The sequence below is a fragment of the Emydura macquarii genome, unplaced genomic scaffold (genome assembly GCF_026122565.2).
Source record: "Emydura macquarii macquarii isolate MOO-44397 ecotype Brisbane River unplaced genomic scaffold, CSIRO-AGI_Emac_v2 contig_499, whole genome shotgun sequence".
Classification (NCBI taxonomy): Eukaryota; Metazoa; Chordata; order Testudines; family Chelidae; genus Emydura; species Emydura macquarii.
Window position 1 is genome coordinate 781,372 of NW_027130636.1, and position 20,110 is coordinate 801,481.

Sequence of the window (20,110 nt, forward strand, 5' to 3'; positions counted from 1 at the left end):
ATGGTAAATGTTTTTAAAGCAACCCCCTAGCAATGAAACATATGACTGCAAAGTCAAGTCATTTGAAACGCGTTCCAACCAATTCAAATCCACACCCCCTTTTACTGCACCTCCTAGAATGCTCCAGGGGTGTACCAGCATTTGTTATTACAGCTCATTACAACGATCAGGAAAAGATGTTTGGAATGGAACACAGCTTGTTTCTCCGATCACAGGTTGAGGATCTCCATGTAAGGATAGAAACAGGTTTTCTATTTGAGGGACTTAATGTTTTCTAGTTCTGTGTTTACCAAATTATGGGGTGCATGCTGTAGAAAGTGTGATGGCATAGCTGTGGGACGAAGAGGGGGACACATACAGCAGTACCGCAAACTTTGCCATATACAACATGGCAGGGGAGAGAGACTGGTTTTATTTCCCTGAAATGGGGCTCAGCTTTCAGAAGTTTGAGGAAGACTGCTCTAATTTTTAGTTGGCACATATCACAGCCAAGTCTAATTTCTTGTCCTTGTAAGTCAAAGACTTCTGAACCTTGGTGTCAATAGCTATCAGGTACAGGGCCTATTCTGACAGCAATGGCCACACAGCTGCTGGGAGCCTCAGGTTATGGGGATCTCATCCTAAAGATTGAGTGAAACTAGTGGAATGCTTGCTGGTTGTGCTGTATGATCTGTAGTCTAGGCTGCTTCATGCTGCCTGCGAGCTCTAATGGAGGTAACTTGCATTTCCTGGAGAAGTGAAAGTTCTCCTCAGCTACCCTCAAGCGGAAGCAACAGAAACCTTCATCCACCATTTCCCTAGAAGACATATATCCATGTTCTGGATGTTACTTACAGCTCACTGATAGGATGAATGTTCCCCCTCTGCCTCCTCCCACTTGAGATGGCATAGAAGTTTGGGGCAGATGTAAGTGGGTAAGATAACATTACATGTTGAATCTTGGGGCTCTGCAGTCGAGAGGTGCAATCTAATGGATTCACAGTGGGTCCCAGAACTACCTGAACTGGTCTCTATGAAGATATATTTAAGAACCAGCAAGCTTGATACACTAGTGAGTGTTAGGGATTAAAATTTTCACATTCATTAAAATAGAAAAACATTCTTTACTCTGCAAGTGTGTCTTTACAAATATATATTTATGTATTTAAGCCCATTTCAGGCCATAAAAACCCTAAAAACAACCAGTACCTTTTCAACAAGAGAAACTGCTATCTAGAAATCGGAGGTGAAAGGCACCCAAACAAGGGCTGCTTTGGCGCTTCTCTGAAGGCCTCTAATTAGCATTTTGAACTATCTTAAATCATGTCAGCTTTTTATTTGCAAGAACAGGCTCCATTCAGTCCCTCTCTCTGTATGAGGTAAACTGGAATCACTTTTACATAATTGCTTATGGTCTTAGAAAGGGGATATTGCATCTTGAAAACCAGCTTTTCCAAGAACTGTTGATGAAGAACAGGTTAAAAAATAAGATGCCACTTACGGATCCAATGTTTTTGTGCCGTCGTCTCAAAAGAAAAGCAATTGACACTAAAAAGCTATTCCAGATATGTACAAGATCACACACTAGAACTGGTCAGAAAATATCAGTTTCTAAATGAGAAAAGTTTCTGCAATGTTTGCATAAATTCCCCCTTTTTTCTACCAGCTCTAGAACAACCTTTAAAAAACCTTGTGTCTGTTGTAACAGTGCAAAAGTCCATCCAACTCTTGTGTTCAAGTTCACCATAACTACATTTTAGAAATCCTGCTGGCAAATAAAACAGTCTCAATTTAACTTAGTAAAAGTGATACCTAGAAAATAGTCAACATCAAGAGATCTTACAAAAAAGTCAGACTACTAAAGCATTCTAAGGCACAGTGTTTTGGAAGAAGTGCTTTCTCCCGTTGGCGTTGCTTTATACACGTAGTGTGAGAGTAGGTCCAAGTGATGCGTGGAGCTGAGAGTGAGTGTACGCCCTGTCTCTTCCCAAGCAGCATACGGAATTCATGCCTGGAGTTTCAGACATAGGCTCCCAATGCTGCATGGAATTCCGTTAGACACTGCACCAGCTGCTGGAACTTGGGTCTTTCCTCAGGATCTAGGGCCCAACAACAGGCCATCACAGCAAACCTGAAGACAAACACAAATGGGAAACATCAGAAGACAGCTAATCATGGCCCACACAAATGTCAAGAGCTTGACTTCAGAGAGATCCAACCATGAGCAAGACTTCATCCCATTTTGTTTTGTTTTTTTAACCTCATGGCACTATGCCAAATTCAGTTTTTTCAGAAGCGGCACATCTGGAGTCATCAGCAAAGGTACTACTACTGGAAGTGCTGATCTGGCTAGCAAGAGACAGATAAGTCAAAGGCAGTCCAGAAGGAAGTATTAGGATAATCTGACAGCAGCAATTAAAATGTTTTTAAAAAAACACTATTTAAAGAGTTTCTGTAGGAGAGTACAGAGAAAGGAATTTTGGGAAGGCAGAAAGCGGCAGGCTGAGTAAAGGAAGGTAGAGTGGAAGAAGAATACTGGTTCCCTTTACTTATTCCACTTGAAAAATTTCTGAATATGCCCTTTAAATGCTGCAATTTTTAAAATGGACATTTAACACAAGCAGGTCAGGCTTACTGAATTGAGACTTCCTCTATCTACAGAACTAGCAACTTCTTGGTCTAAATTTTTAAAAGGTTTCCTGAAAAGCAGAATAAAAACACTCTCCCTTCCCTCTCCTAATAAGTCCACACTTACAGTTCATCAGGGCAGTTGATTGGCTGAGCTATTCTGTATCCATCTTTTAGATATGCAGCCATCTCAAAGGGATCAATATCCACATATGGAGTCTGCCCCAAAGTCATCAGTTCCCACAGTGTTACTCCAAAGGCCCACTAGAAAAAAATGTTTTAAACAGCAACAAGTTAGCAGGATAGTAGGGTTTGGGAACTCTGTCAGCTTCAGTTCTCTCGCAAAATTAGTCATGCACATTAAACAACTATTTAAACAATGCCACTTAATGTGTGTTCCTCATATTTTTGAGACGGAAGATAAATAAACTTTATAAATGCAGCAACTCATGCCCTTCCATGTTAAATGTGGTCCTGCTATAATTTTTCTTCATTTTATGATTTTTCTCCCAAGACGGAGAATTGGCTTTTTTCATTTATGTCACAAAACACTTAAACAGAAACAAGCACTGGTTCTAACTTTCAACAGTAACAGACAGCTTTGAAAACATCAAGCTTTTAAATACGAATAAAATCTCAAAATGCATATAGGATAATAAAACATTGCTTTTCTATCAAGTATATGATGAAGATATCACAACCCTTAAAACCTAAATTTAAGTAACAATGTACAGTAGAGTTTACTTTGTAGAAAAGGTAATAAGATTTCATTTACACAGTACTTTCGATCTTCACAACACTGCAAATCAATCCCCACTACAGGTTTGGTGAGAGTTAGTTACCAACTTTGCATTTTGATCAGCAGATGTATATCCCAGGGCACACCAGCCCTGAAGCGCCCCCTTCTGACCAAACATGGCACTGAAGTCACTACCTGCCTCAATTTTCTCTTACTGGGGCTATGTCTAGACTGAAGGTGGCAAATTCGCAGCCATCAGATAGATATAAGTGGAGACCCGCTCAATCGACCCGGAAATTGATGCTATTAATCCACCTCCCCCAGGTGGAGTAAGGCTGAATTTGGCGACAAGTGTAGACATACTCTCAGTTTCCTGTCTCTCTCAGGGGTTCACACAGATCAGCCCTCAGGCTGAGTCATTCTCCAAATTCATCCCTTTCAGGTAACCAAAATCCAAACAAACCAAAAGTGCTTTCACCCCACTTGGTCTCCTCTTCAACCCATCCTCCAAGACTCAGTTCCCAGTCCCCACTGGGTTGCCTTATGTTTCTCTGCTCTGGGATAGAGCCCTGACTCTCAAGCTCCTTCCCTGGAGGTCCCCCCTGAGTTATCTTTCAAGTGTGGACTTCCAGAAGTCCTCCCCAAGCCCTATTTCTGGGCCTTCCACAGGAGCACAGCTTGCTGTCTGTGGTTCCCTTCTCAAACTAAGTTCTCAGCCCTTTTAAAGAAATCACCTAGCTGCCCAGAATCACAGGGGGAGGAGGCGGGGGGAGAGGAGTACAATCTGGCACACGTGTGGCTGAGCCCAACTACTCTTAATTGGACAGCCAACCTGTGACGAGAAGTCAAGACGACGACAATGTACTCCACTATCATCTTTTAAAAGCTATCACACATTCACGCATTGTTTAAACTGGGGATCCCAGAGCAAAGAAACAATGTAGCTAAATTTGATGACGTAAACAATTATTCAACAAACATTTCTAAAAGAGATTTTGAGGACGAACTTTTAACGAGGGAAAAAAACCCACCCATCAATCCAGAGGACAAGTGCAGTAAAAAAGCACTAAAATAACATTGCAGCTTGTATTGAGGGGGTTCAAATACAAGACAAAACGGGGTGACACTCATACTACATAATACAGATCCATAGCTGGAATATTTGCTATATCAGGGGCTGTTTCATTGTTGTGTAGATGTCCAGGCTCAGGCTCTCCCACCTCGCAGGATCCCAGAGCCCAGGCTCTGGCCTGAGCCTGGAAGTCTACACAGCAATGACACAGCCCTGAAGTCTGTGCCCCGCAAGTCCGAGCTGGCTGGCACGGGCCAGCCACGGGGGTCTAGCTGCTGTGTAGACTTACCCAAGAAGCTGGTAAGGGATGTAAACACAGGTTTTTAAAAAATACAAAAGGCGTGAGTCAATGGACACTAGTGAGAGTTTTGAAAGAAAAGCAGAAAACTAAAATTCAGGAAACTGGGTAAATAGGTAATTCAAATAAAACCACTGTATGTAGTGACAACATAGTTGTTTCCCGTTCTATAACTATATTGTTTAAAAAAATTCACTTAAAAGAAAAAAGGCCCCTCTATGCTGGAAAGAAAACAGTGTAAAAACATGGCTCCTGCCCAACTTTTTTTTAAAACATTTTGGCTGAGTGCTGTGGATGGGGAAAAACTTGTAGGAACAGTTTAAAAAAAAAAATCTGCCAAGCCATGTGAAAGAAAAACAGCTGAAGCAGGTTCCGCATGACATGTTTGAACCATACTTTAACAATTAAAGCACTGCTTCCTTTGTCAGTGCAGAAAGAACCTAAATGTGTACAGCAGATACCACTACGCACAATGTATTACATGCAATTGATACACAACATCTGTTTCTGAAGAAGCAGACAGAAGAGTATAGATCTGTAAAACAGGACTAAGGTAAATATTAAAAGGGAAGTTAGGGTGGATAGGTTTTTCTTTTCGAGTTCCTAAAATGCTGAAGGAATGTTAATTTGGGCATGTTACAGTATTCTAGTAGTTATAGTACTATTATTTTATTATTAACTAACATGATCTTCTATATGTTAAAAATGTAAAAGCATTTATTTTGTATAATGCAAAACATTTATGAATTGAATGTTGAAAGGGCACATTTAAATTAGCAGAGTCCCTGAGAGAGACCCTACTACATTCTAACCTCCCTGCTCTACTGACAGGTTTTGTTGGACAGACTTCAGCCTAGAAGGCGCCATTATAATTATTCTTCACACCCCCTGAGAATAAGCCTCTAATTCTCTCAAAGCCAGGAAATTCATTAACTAGTCTGTTATTTTTCAGCAGTGATAAAAAGGAGTGTTTGTAGAATGTGGAGTTCCAGGGAAGGGGCTCAACAGAAAAAGTGGAGCTGAGTAAGTACTGTGTTCCAGTGGTTAGGGGGTGAATATAAACCATGCTGTGTTGAGTGCTATTTTATATATTAGAATCAATACATACCTACACATCCATGACACACAAAAGTGGCAAGACATGCATTATTTTATGCTCACCATAATTCATGGTATCTCCTGACTGAACAAAGCATTTCACTGGTCTGGGGAGTGCTTAAGTGATTTAGGTGCCCACATCCCAAGACACAGATGCCAAAGTCACTTACACTAGAAAATTTTACCCCTAAGTCTCGTCTTAACCGGACACGATCACACTAATGAATCCTTGACCATTAAAGGTTTAATACTGGAGATGAAATGAATACATTGTACTGATTCCACTGAATACAGTAAATCTGGCTAATGCAAGCTATTTCAGATAACAATCTACTCAAATTACAAAAACCAGTAAGACTTCAGGAGAGAACAGGAAATACCTAGATCTTTTTATGCTAATACAGAAATAACCCTGAAATGGAGCTGACTCCTTTTCCAAGTCTTAAATACTAACATAGGAACTTCCGCAATATGCAAGAGGGATAGGCAACTTCACTGGAACAAATGCACACACGCACAGAACATTTGAGAAGACTTCTACAATAGATGGTACATAAGGTTTCAAAAAATGCACATCTTACTGCAACAAAATTGTAAAAGGTAAACATAATTAAAGTGGAAATTACCCTGTGGCAGGAAAAAACAGATCACATAGCTGAGTTGTTTATCACTGGCTAGAGCTCAAACTACAAACACAATCTTAACCAAGATTCTCTGCACTCAGTTTCTACTGACTGCTGAAAATAGTTCTTTCCAATCTCTCTGGTTGTTGAAAGTCTTAATGAAGGAAAAGATGTAAGGGATTGATCCTGCAAGCTGATCAGCACCCTACCATCACTGATATCAATAGGAGCGAATGGTACTTAGCATCGCATAAGAACTCCTTTTCACCTCCCAGAGTACGGCCTTCAATAAGCAACTCAGGGCAGACTGAAAAGAAAAAAATTGATCTCAACTTTATAAGAAGAAATTTTTTAATGCATGGCATGGTCTATATGTCATGGATTTAGATTGGACAGTTATGTTGGGGGATAAGAACAACAATTTAATGGCTTGTTCTGTGTGATGAATGTATCGAAGATGCTCAGTGAAAAAGAGTACTAATACATTATACCCTACCTGACCTATGTAGTAAATTCACAAGTAATCTCGCAAGGAAGTGGGAATGCTAAACGTAAGGGTTGTACAATATATAAATTCTGAACCATTAAGGTTACAAACAGCTGTAAAACAAGCTGAAGGCCATCAGGGTAATTTGCTCAGGAAACACTCCAGCTTACTTTTCAGTACTGCTCCTGTGTGCTAACATTATTCTGTTGTAGATTAGTCACACACTTCCATTCTGAGAAGACAAGCCAAGAAAAGCCGTGTCACAATTACCACCAGACACTACAATCATGGTTGGGAGGCACAGTGCATTTTAGATTCTCAGAAAACATGGAATACATGAAAACTCATGTTCTTGAAATCAGGTGAACACTTTAGAAAGTTTCAGGATTTAATCAGCAAGTGTTCTGCTCATTTGTAGATCCCTAGACACAAGCCAGCCTACTATAGGGTGGCAGTGACCAAATGTCAGTCACATTTCATAATTGTTTAGTGGTATATATGGAATGCGTTCCCTCTACTTTAGTGGACAGGTGTCCGTGTCAAATACACTACTACACTTGGTACCCTTGCTGGCAACAATAGGAAAGGAGCAAACAATCCTGTTGCCCAGGAGGTGAGCCCTCTATGTTAGGGCTGGATACCACAGGCATGGCAGTGTGTAGTGGAAGCAGGTACAGCTGCTGTCATGGATATATTAGTTCTGCGCAGAGGATTTTAGCTGCCAGCATGGTCACTTCAACGCCTTTATTCATGAATAAACTGTGTGAAAAAAGCATTTAAAGGAAGAAACTCCTATAACTATATATTATATTTACATTTGCTAAAACAACTTACCACATCACTAGCACTGGAAAACTCATTGTTAACCAAGCTTTCAAGAGCCATCCACCGCACCGGCCTGTTTTCATTATCTCCCAGACAATGATAATCCATGGGGAATAGATCTCGGGACAGCGCATTGTCTGTAATCTTAACCTGAAGTGCATCATCAATGCTGATTAAAAGACAATAAGAGCATTTAGTTATGCAAGACACCAATTATTTACAGTTGTTTTAGCACATCTTTTAAAAAATATTGCATATATAGGACTTCACAAATGAGCTTCATCATTTTGTTATCGAAGTTTTAAAGCCTAACATTTTCCCAGATCACGACACTGCTATGCTGCAGTTACCAATGAGTACATCATATTAGTTAACTCAGGATAAAGAGATTTCAAAATTATTTTTGGCTATCAAAAGATGAGCAATAGAATGCCAGAAGTCTCAGCCCTGATCTACACTCACCTGGAAATTCGGTGGCAGTTGACGCGAGTACACAAGCTACTTCTGTTGACTGCTGTGCTTCCCTTTTGCGTGCCGTCTTCACTGCACTGTGCCGACAGGAACCGCGTTCCCGTCAATGCAGCGCTGCCCACTTGAGGGGGTGGTTTACAAGCGTCGACTTCTTGATCAATTGAGCGGGTCTACACTGATCGCTCAGTCGATCAAGAAAGATCGATCTGATGGTGGCGACTTTGTCGCCCTCAGTAGAGACATACCATCAGACATAAAATAAAACCAATTGTTTTAAAATGGGGGAAATGTCCAGTTCAAGTACTCAAACAACTTTATCTATCCCTGTAATAACCAACTTTCCCTATTCCCATCTTGTTTCCTTGCAGACCGATTTTACAGGATAGTAATTTAGGATTTCTCATACGTGATGAAACAAAGTTTCCATCTAATTGGTATTCTGCCTCTGATCCTGGTCAGTGGCAGATGCTTCAGAGAACGTGCAAGAAAGCCTGAAGCATGAACTTACGGAATAACCTACCTACAGAGGCAAAGTTTCTTCACTTGCAGGCTAATTAACACTCTTCAACATGAGGGTTTGTATCCCTTTCAAACGTCTTTAAAATCCTCTAACTGTGGATATTCTGATAATTCATCCATGTGTCTCATCCTCTTGTGAATCCTTCTAAGCTCGAGATCTTGTGGAAATGAGATCCACAAACTAATTATGCTTTGTTTACATTTCCTTTTATCAATTTTCAATTTGCTGCCTTTCAATTTAATTGAATATCCCCTTATTCTTAAGAGGAAGAATAAGTAAAAATTCCTGATTTATCTTCTCTACACCATTCATTACTGAGCATACCTCTGTCACAAACCCTCTTATTCATCTCCTCTTTAACCAAGACAGTCCCACTCTTTTCAATATCTCTTCATCTGGGAGACACTCAGCGCCTTTAATATCATGTCATGTGCCTCTGAACTCCATCTGTTTCTGCTTTATCCTTTTTGAGAGATAGTGACCAGAATTGAACACATGACCTAAATTTTCAGAAGTGACTTGATTTTAGCAAACTACTTTTAGTTAAGAGGAATTAAGTCCACTTCAGAACATAACTAACTACAGTATACCCTCGCTATAACAAACCCCTGGGAATCCAAGCCATTTGTTCAGTATAGCTGGGGGTTTGTTATAATGTGCATGTGGGGGAGAGAGAGTTCCTCCTCCGACTCTGGGGCTGCCCCCGGGAACTGACAGCGCTCCTCTGGCCCCGGGACTGCATCTGGGGCAGACTTTCCCTCCCAGTGGTGGCCCCGCAGCTGGAGGAGTAGTCTGAGCCCATGGCAGCCCTGGGTGCTTGAGAACCGGTCAGCCCCCGGTGGCAGCCCTAGGGCCAGGGGAGGAGCTGTTCTCCCCTCCCCAGCCCCAGCCCTGGGCTGGAGGAGCTCTCAGCCCCTCATTACAGCAGGCAGGGCTGGAGGTGGGATCCAAGGACCACGTTCGGTATAGCCCAAGGTTCACTACTGCGAACAGCGTTACAGTGAGGGTCTACTGTATGGAGTTGCAAACAGGTGCATTCATAATATTCCTGTTTTACAATTTGATGTTTAATTATTGTGTCAATCAATTTACTTGGTAATTAAGTGAGGCACTACTAGGATCACCGTTAATGTCTGTCTAAAGATATTGCAATATTTGCTACCCTCCAATATAATATATTGATTGAATATATTGGTTAAAATTTCAGCCACTTCATTCTAAAGTTACTTCAGCTCCTCCCCTTTTGATATCTCGCACTGATAGTACTTCAGGAAATGCCTACTCTTTTCAATATCCTCTCTGGTAGAGATTAATGGAAAGAAATTGTGTATTTTCTCTACAGTGTTATTTACCTTCCTTAATACTCCCTCTACTTTCATAAGAACGTCAGAATGGCCATACTAGATCAGACCAATGGTCCATCTAGCCCAGCATCCTCTCTTCTAACAGAAGAGGGTGCCAGATGCTTCAGAGAGAATGAACAGGACAGGGCATTTCATCAAGTGATCCACCACGTCATCCAGTGCCAGCATCTAGCAGTCAGAGGTTTAGGGATACCTAAAGCATGGGGTTGCATCCCTGACCACTTGGCTGATAGCCATTGATGGACCTGTCCTCCATGAATGTAACTAGTTCTTTTTTGAACATAGTTATATTTTTGGCCTTCACAGCATCCCCAGACAACGAGTTCCACAGGGCGACTGTGTTGTGTGAAGAAGTACTTCCTTATGTTTGTTTTAGACCTGCTGTCTATTAATCTCATTGGGTGACCCCCGGTTCTTGTATTACGTGAAGGGGCAAACACTACCACTTTCCTATTCACTTTCTCCACACCATTCATGATCTTATAGACCTCTAGCATATCTTCCCTTAGCTGACTCTTTTCCAAGCTGAACACTGAGGTTTTTTTTTAATCTCTCCTCATACGGAAGCTGTTCCATACCCCTAATAATTTTGTTGCCTTTTTCTGTATTTATTCCAATTCTAATATCTCTTTCTGGTAGTCTAGTGTTATTTATTCAAAGTTTGACTTTAAAGGCTTAGTCGTCTTGAATCTGGAAAAATACTAGATGATAGTGACCACAGACTACCATCTTCTCCAAGTTTTACTCATAAGGGCTCTTCAGCTTTCTGCAGATAGATTTCAAACATCTCAAGTTTGGATATGTGTTTGTATACCTTCTGGGGTGGAGTATCAAAAAATGTGAACCACAAAACATCAGTTTCATAAATGCTTTCACACGTCTTGGATTCTTGGCATGGTACTTAGTTACTACACTGACATCTTTTTACACAGTGATATAACGTCATGATTCAAGCCTATACTAGCTCTGTCTCTAAAGCCACTTATTTACAGAAACTGGCATTTCAGTAAAGACTGAGGAATGACTGTCTTATCAGGAATTTTTTTTAAAAGTGTCTCTCTGTGGACTGTTTATGGCCATAAGAAAAGCTGGAGTGAGTGCAAACTCTGTACAGTTAAGACAGAGGCTGTCTAGGTTTTGTGATCTGTGAGGGGCAAAGCTGTCAGTTATGGATAGACAAAGTTGCCTGAGTTTTTTAATTGCCCCCATAGCAATGCTCTGAGAGCTACAACTACTGCTTGGGTGCCTTAATTGTCGCCTTCTATACCTTCAAGTACTTATTTAAATTTAATCTCAACTCTGAATTTTCTGGGTTTCTAATTAAGGGGAATTCAGATCAGACTTTTGGGCAGTGTAGATGGGGACATGGCAGGTTATGATTTTGTGTGTGTTTGGAGTTTTTTGAAAATATCACCAGCTTCTGTCATGACTTTTACATTTTGAGAGCCCTGCCCCACAAGAAAAGGTTTTGAGACTTGTTTCTTTCTTCCTTTAAATAAAAAGTTTATATTTCCATTAATCATTTTACTATTTTAAGAAGTCTACCAGGGACCAAACAAGCTGTTCTGATATCCCTGATGTGCCAGAGAAAACTTCTCACATGCTCAACCTAAAAAGTGGTTCTGTGCATTAGATCTCACCAAGTCCTTTTAAACTTGAAGTCTAAGAAACAGTTTGAGACACGACCTGGCAAAAAAAGGCATTAAGGGTTTTCAAAATACAACCAGTACTTATTTTTCTGCAGCCCATCTCAAAAATAGCTCATCTGATTCACTGCACATTTGGACAAAAACCTGTCTGCTGGCCATAGAACATACATGCAGAAATTGAAACATCAGAGGATATGGTTTCAAGTGGGGAAGATCAGGCTTTAAAATGGAGAACACATCTCAGCCTTAACCATATTCAGGGTACAATCTGTCTCCCTAATAGTCATTTAAGACAGTACTTACACACAGTTTCTAGCAGCCAGGTCTTTGTGAATTACCTCTCTTCTGGCTAAATAGCTCATTCCACAGGCAATCTGAATAGCCATATGTACAAGATCCTGCTGGGAAATTGCCTGCAACAGCACAGAAAAATTACTAAGATCACAAAATCCTAGGAATAGTGAGTTTAGTGTCTGCCGCCTTGGGTATTTTATCTCAATTTTAATATTCTTTTCCATATTTTATTTCCTATACAAAATTACCTGCAACCACTGGTGCTCCAGGACACAACCTCATTGCTGTCTGGTGTTTCTTGATAGCTTATTTCAAATACTTATCCCTTAATTTCTGAAAATGTCTTAACTGTAAATTGGCTACTTTAAAATATTTTCTACCTTTCATTTTCCTTGTCACAGAACAGTTTTTCATATAAATCAGGGACTGACTAAGACAAAATGGTATCTGGATCCACCAAAATTTTAGCCACCCTGCCACACACTTCTCCGCATATTACTCATGAAAGCATCATCCATTTTCAGGGAACAGACCACAAGCAAGTATATAAAAGGAGCAGCAGCCTCAAACTTATTGTTCCCATCCGCTGCTGAAGATAGCAGGTCTCAACATCTTTGCTCTATATCTCTTTGTAATTTTCCAGCATTTTAATGAGGAGTTTTGTAGTGCGTGTTTAATTTTAAAATGTAATATATATAAGTTATATAGAGTAAGTAAGTTATTACGTGTTGTCTGTGCTTTGAGACATTTACTACTTCCTGTGGCTTGCTTTGGAATACTGACACTGATTTAGTATTGTATTATTGCCAGAGCCCCATGTATTCTGCAGAATCTACTGCTTCCCCACAATGTGTGCTTCAGGTGCCCTGCTCACAACTTCTGCAACCATTATGCAATTTCTATGTAAAATTTTGTAGCAACACTGAAAATCTGGGGCAGAATAAAATAAATTGAATTTATCACCAAATGACATAACAAGCATTAAGAAAATACAAGTATCCCAGCTAAATTGGAGTTTGCTAAATTAGCTGTTTTAAAGTATTTGAAAAAGTGGAGGAGGAATGGCTCTCTCAACGAATGAGCCAGGTTTATGTTGTGAAGTATTTCCCACGTTCTTACTCTATTTTACATTAAAGAAAATATGGTCAAAGCTAGTTAATACAAGTCAGTTGTGAAAATACTATGTCTGTTGGATTAACAGGGCCTTAAAGCAAAAGTACATCAATTTATCAAAGTGGCATAGTGTTTTCCTGCAGACTTTCCTTGGCATATGGGCAGCAAGTCCTATGTGAAAATTCAGAACACAAACTCCACCAGATGGGCTAATATCTAGGTGCGTGGGAAGAAGACAGTACAAGTCTGTAGACACTTGCAATTTAGAGATCAAGCCACAAAATAAAAGCAGACAAGCACAGTCCAACAGTTGCTCACAGTACAGCACCCTTGCAAACTAACAGGAAGAAAGTCCTTGACTGTTTGGTACTTAGTGTACAAAGCAGGGATGACTTATTGACCTGATTGAGCCAGATGTTACTTGCTTTATTTTTTTGGGCTAAGTCAATCATCTAGCGAAAGTCAGGCAGTGTTGTGTGAGAGGAAGATTAAGGAGAGCAAAAGCATGATGGAAAGTTATCTTAACAAAATATACAGACGTGTCTGCTATGACTGATAACTCCTTTTTAATTCACGATTTTCCTCTTACAAGAGTTTGGTTCCATTTCATTTCTGTTTTTAGACAGTTAACATTTACTATAAACGTCATTAGCACAAATGCTATTAAAATGTTCCATCTTGGACACCAGTAAGTTCTCTTGTGTAGAAAAGGTCCCCAATGCTCAAATTACTCTGCATACTTCTCATTTGCGTTTCTCTTAATGCTATTATTCCCTACTGCCCCTCTTAAAAAACATGCAGAAGTTGCTAATAAATCATTACACTCAATTTAGTAACATGAAGTAAGCACTTTTAAGTAAATTGTATAGGTTCCACACACTTCCTTCCCCTCTCACTGCTCCAAAAACTATACAATATAGGTTAAAGGAAAAAAGGATTAAGTCACTTCCAATTTGCTGAAGTTTCCTTAAGCATTTCTTTTAAAAAACATTAACAAAGAACTTCAAGAATTAAGACTATTAATGGAGCATGATGATTAATTTATAACAAGTGAATTAAAATATCAATAAGACATTAAGCACGCACAGTTCATTAACCAAAACTCAAGAAATGTCTAATCTTCAGGCGGTACACAGCTTTAACCCTCTCTCACCGAGCACACAATGAGGCAGGGGTCCTACAAAGAACTGCTGCTTTCAAAGCACACCTTAGGAGATGGAGCCACACTGACAGACTAAGTTGTTACACAATGTTGCCTCACTTCCAAGATGCACATGACCTGCAGTTATCATGATAGCCCAAGAAGGTAATGGAAGGAAGCTGTTTGGTACTCAAGAATTTCTGAGAACCAGGCAGATATTTAAGTATGGATTTAGGAACCTATCTTTAGACTCCTGTATTTGAAATTTTTTTTCTACAAATTTTAAGAGCACTTCATTAACAGATCCTTAAGCAGGTAAACTATCATGACATTTAAAAACAATCTGTGAGGTGCAGCTTTAAAATATTTATCTGAAAAATGATGGAATGTAAAGTTAAGTGAAATAAATCATTAATGCAAGACTCCCAATTTACATTAAAAATAAGGAATTGCTGTAATTAACAACCCACTGGAGTCAACAACTGTCTGTGATAAATGCACTGAAAAATTACTTTTTCCTGTGAACTACAAAATAAATATATACTTGTGACGGCTGCTTCTAAGTTTCAACTATGTAGTAGGCTTTCCAGTTCATTCAATCATGTAAAAGTCATCACTGTGACCGTCTCCACAGCTGGATGTTAGAGTCTGAAAACAACTAAACCAACTACAATGTTGAGGTTTTAGATCAGAAGTTTCTTACCTGAGGATTGTTGGCCTCTACTAACTTGCACTGGCGCAGGAACAGCTTAAGGTTCCCCCAGTTCATGTAAGGCAGCAGCACCATGGGTTTCTCCCCCTCTTCTATACAGACATGGGTGATAGGGAGCAGGTTCCTGAAAGGTGAGAGCAGACACTCCTAATTTTAGATAGGGGAAGTTAGCAAGACATCTAGATAGATAAACATCAGAACCCACTATAAATGATAAGTAGAAATAAATGATCAATTGCCTTTTCTATTGTAAGGGAACAAAGTACAAGGGCCTTCAAATAACCTGGAGCTGCATGTTTAGGAATGTGGGCAAACATCTAAGCAATTTTCCATCAAGGAAAAAGAACTTTTGCATGATCCAAAGCTAATTAAAGATAAAATTCCACTGCACATTTCCACTGAATATTATTCTTTACACAAACAATGGATGTAGCTTCAGTTTGGAAATGTATCAATCTCTTTAAAATGTACCTATACATGTTACAGATTCCATTATATTACAGCAAGCATAGTTTATAGAATTGAGCAAAGATTTGGCATTTCTATTTCACTGGAAAAGGATATTTTGACATCTGTCCGACCTTAGGAAGAAAAGTCAACACTGGAGTATTTTCATGGAACAGAAGTCTGAAAAACATTTGAGTTGGAAGTGCCAAATCAAAATAGTTAATTCTGAGTCAGCTTCACTTTAAACTCATGTGCTTGTGGTGCTACAGGGCCTCGTGAGAGCTGACGCGGTTGTGCCGCATCATGGGCTGGGTTGAATCTCCTATGATGCACCATGCACAACAGCAGATCCAGTTTAATGTTGAACTGACGCAAAACAAAATGTTTTAGTTCTGTTCAACAAAAATTTTAATTTGGGTCAAAACTATCCACATAATATTTTGTTTCAGTTTTCCTCAATGAAAACATTTTTTGGAAATTGCATTTACTATGGAAAAATCATTTATAAAATTCTCAACCAGCACTAGTAAGTTTCTTTATATAGTATTTCTGATGCAAATTCCAAAGCCCTCTTTTTAAAATCTGTGTCAGCATCCCAGATCATCACTACCATCAGTACTTGTATTACAGTTATGCCTAGGGTTGCTAGGGACTGTATATATACACAGTAAGAGCACCAACCCAAAACATTTACAATCTAGTTACAGAAATCAGAGGGGGGGGGGGGGGAGGTCAGAGGGGAGAAAAAAACCGATATTAACAAATGTACTTTTACACTGATACATTTGAGCATTTTCCTGGGAAGCATAGTTTATTTCCTTTAGTCCTATCTCTCTTTTAAGCCATAAACGAGAACTTTAACTGAAGTGGGATTCTGCTACGAAAAGTGACTTTTAAAAAGGCACTGTGGATTTTATTTATGTTTCAATGATTTCCATATCAAACTCCTTCACACTACAAGATTGCTCAATTGCCAGTGCATATCAGACCGGGATCTAAAGGTCAGGCTGGGTTCCTTCCTGCTCACATGCCAGTAATAAAGATTCTGGAGACCAAATGAAGCCCTCAGTGACATCTCAAACTCCAGTATCTGAAGATTGCCTGGGATGATGTATATAACTCCCTTAAATACTGACACCACAAAACCATGATAATTCATGTACACCACACACACTATTGAATGCTTAATTTAATAGCATTCTTACATCATAAGATGCTTCCTTTTTAGCAAAACATAATACTGCTCGAAGGCTGACCACACTGACTGTATAATCGGAACAAGCACTCCTGGTGAGAACACCAACACAAGAAGCGAAGTGTCGACATGCATAAGTGACAAATACTGCAGCAGTTGTATGCTGATGTAAATCAGGTTGATTTAATTTTGTAGAGTAGAGATGGCCTCTAAGTATGTTTTCCAGAGCTGTCCGGGGAGTGGCCAAGCCAGTTCCTCAGAGACAAAGGGCAAGCTGATGCCACAACCAGGTGTGAATAAGGCTGATGGGCACTAAGCAGCCATTCTTTGGCAGGAAGGGGGCAGAGGTAACAAATCTGCATCTTAGTAAAGAAACAGCATGGAGAGTTCCTCTCCACACAGATGCCTGTCTTCTTGCTGGAAATGCTTCTCAAAGGAAGGGAAGGACTATAAAAAGAAGGATCAGACGCCTCAAAGCATCCTCCTCCTCCCTCTCTCTCTGTCCATTGATTCACTACATAAAAAGCAACAAAGGAAGCAGCCATTAAACAGAAGAACTGGTGTTGGCCTAGGACACTTGGCCAGTAAGACTGTTGAGAGTACGTGGTGAGAAAAAGTTTGCTTTGAATTTAATATAGTTTGTTAAGTTAGGCATTAGCTGCGTTTTATCTTGATTTTTCTTGTAACCATTTCCGACTTCTTTGACTCCTTACTTGTATTGTCTTAAAATCACTCTCTCTCTCTAGTTAATAAACTTGTTTTATTGCTTCATCTAATCCAGTATGTTTGAATTGAAGTGTTACCCCAAACTGAGTTTCCAAAACAAGACACATGCATATCATTTCTATTAATAAAATGATGGACTTCATATAAGCTTGCACTATCCAGGCTAGGCAATACAGGACATATATTTCTGGGGGGAAAATCTCGGACTGGGAGTGTGTTGGGATCACCCTGCAATATAATCAAGGCTGGTAAGAGAAAATGTGGCTGGCTGGCTGAGGCGCACACACAGACATAGTTGGAGTGACTTGGATGCTGGAGGCTGTTTGTGAGCAGTCCAGATTGGAGATTACAGTAGCAAAGCAGTGTGAAGGGCACCCGAGGGCAACGATGACACAGACAGCCAGGCTTGTACCCTGGGTATGCCACAGTGGTGTTCAGGAATGATTGGTAGCACTTTGTGATGACTCTGTGAAGAGTGCATGCAGTACTTAACACAATTTTACTGGCTACGATTGGAAGATAACAAGGGTTTGAATCGGATACAAGTCCGACAGCATGTGTGCTGCCTTTCTCAGCACCAGCAAGAAAGAACATGTAACAAACTTGAACCAGAGAGAATATAAACTAAGCTCTGGTCTACACTTACCTTGAAATTCGGTGGCATTCGACGGGAGTTACATAAGCTACGCAGAGTAGCTTGCATAACTCCCGTCAACGTCGTAACTCCTCTTCTACACGGGGTCTGCCCTGTGCTGCGCCGACAGGAAATGCATTCCCATCGACGCAGTGCTAGGCCACTGGAGGGGGTGGTTTTAATGCGTCGATGTCCGGATAGATTGAGTGGGTCTTCACTGACTGTTCAAATCAATCTGGATAGATCGATCTGACAGCAGCAAATTTGCTGCCATCATGAAGACATACCCTAACAAATGCCTGCAGCACCTCACGGGACTTTGAGGTGTTAAAATGTGCATGCTAAATACTTCTACTTTAGGCAGAGTGGCCGTGGAACATCTGCCGTTAAAATTTTACAACAGGGTTCATTCTTAAAGGGTCTTTTCAGCTTTTTATAACTATGCCAAACATTTTTTTAATGAAGTTTTGTACATTTAAGCTCAGAAGCAATTTGTTTCTAAAATTTTTAGCACTGAAAACCCACTTACATGGTATTTTCAATACACCTGGATATAAATTTAATTTCTTCTCATTCAGGCTTTAAAGCAGTAGTACTCACCTGTGATGAAGGCCTCGGAGTTTACAGCTTTCTGTCAACATCATTGTCACTTGCACTTCTGAGGCTTGATCTAAAGAAAAACAAAGCAACTATGAACATGATTCATTCCGGAAACAAACTAGTGTAATTTTATTTTAAAACAAAACTGGTTAAATAAGCACATGCACAAGTGACCAAAACTGATTTTTAACAAGCTAGTTTAAATAAGCCAAGTGAACAGACAGACCCAAGATATTTCTAAAGTGAATGCAAAAATAGTTATCTGAATTAAATGTCTTTATTTTGAACTTGTAGCTAGCTGTGGCTATCCTATATTTTTTCATGCTTCAACTGCCCACTAAAGAATCTATTTGATTTATTACTAGACTTACTAATTTTAACTGAATATCAGGTAAGAGATGAGTTTTGGTGGCTATTTTTGTAATGCTTTACCACCACTAGCAAAAAATAACCCAAGCACTTATGGCAAGAACTCTACATACACATTTATCACAGAGAAGGAAAACCCTGACCAATTCAAAAGGATGGTTTAATACATTTCCTCTGCGAATTTAAAAAAAAAGACCTTTCAAAACAAAACAAGGATCACAAACACATTGGGGAAAATGATGCCTTAGTGAAGCTTTCTTAGTTGTTCTAGAATCTTTTCCATTCTCACATAGCCAGAGTCAACCTGTGGAATTCACTGCCACAAGATATTGGGTCCGAACTCAACAGGGTTCAGAAATGTCATCTTGTTCACAGAGGTCTAATATTCAGCTATATTAGATAAAAATGTAAAACGCATAAGCCTATGTACCTCAAGAGCTATGTCAACTGCTTGGCATAAGCAAAGAGTTTCCCATAAAGCCATGTTACTTTATTAATGTCCATTATGAGGGGCCACACTTTGATCTGCAATGGCTGGTATTACACCTTTTGATAAAGGATAGTGAACCAGTGGTTTAATATGGGCTGGCAATTTCGTGTTAATAGCAATCCTATATTTGATTACTACAAACCCTCACCTGTAGTGCTTCCTGGCAGGAAGTGTTAATAGATTTTCTGTGAGGCAAGAGGGAGTGTTTCTGAGCTGGCGGACTGAGGTGTTTGAAGAAGTTTTGAGCTAGGAGGGAGCAGTGAGAATTGATTCACTTAAGTGAAAGAGGGAGTAGAGTCAATTGGTGAATGAATGTGTAGGTAAATAGGTGGTATATATGCATGTGCACGCGTGTGAGGGGAAATAGAAGGGAAGGAGCTTAGGACAAGTATCACAGGGATAAATAACGTAGCTGTGTTGGTCCCAGGATATTAGAGAGAAGTGAGTGAGGTAGTATCTTTTATTGGATTAACTGCTATTGGTGAAATAAAAGATTTTGAGCTACACAGAGTTCTTCTTCAGGGATAAATATCACTATCTCCCTCCCTGGCACCATTTCCTGCAGGACAGTAACTGCACAAACTCCCCTAGTGGAGCGTTAGCCCCTATTTATGGTTATGCTGTTGGAAGCAAAGA

The 20,110-nt window shown here is 39.9% G+C and overlaps 1 protein-coding gene across 2 annotated transcripts in view; it reads right to left on the bottom strand.

The window, feature by feature from the left end:
* Positions 1-1,115: 1,115 nt before the first annotated feature.
* RYK (receptor like tyrosine kinase) overlaps positions 1,116-20,110 on the bottom strand; it is a 96,816-nt gene continuing 77,821 nt past the window's right edge. For both annotated transcript variants that reach the window (XM_067538705.1, XM_067538704.1), the window contains exons 10-15: positions 18,616-18,685; positions 15,005-15,137; positions 12,057-12,166; positions 7,759-7,918; positions 2,735-2,871; positions 1,116-2,110 (exon numbers count right to left, since the gene is read on the bottom strand). In XM_067538705.1, coding sequence (XP_067394806.1) covers positions 1,999-2,110; positions 2,735-2,871; positions 7,759-7,918; positions 12,057-12,166; positions 15,005-15,137; positions 18,616-18,685 — 722 coding nt within the window. In that variant the 3' untranslated portion in view covers positions 1,116-1,998. The remainder of the gene's footprint in view (positions 2,111-2,734; positions 2,872-7,758; positions 7,919-12,056; positions 12,167-15,004; positions 15,138-18,615; positions 18,686-20,110) is intronic.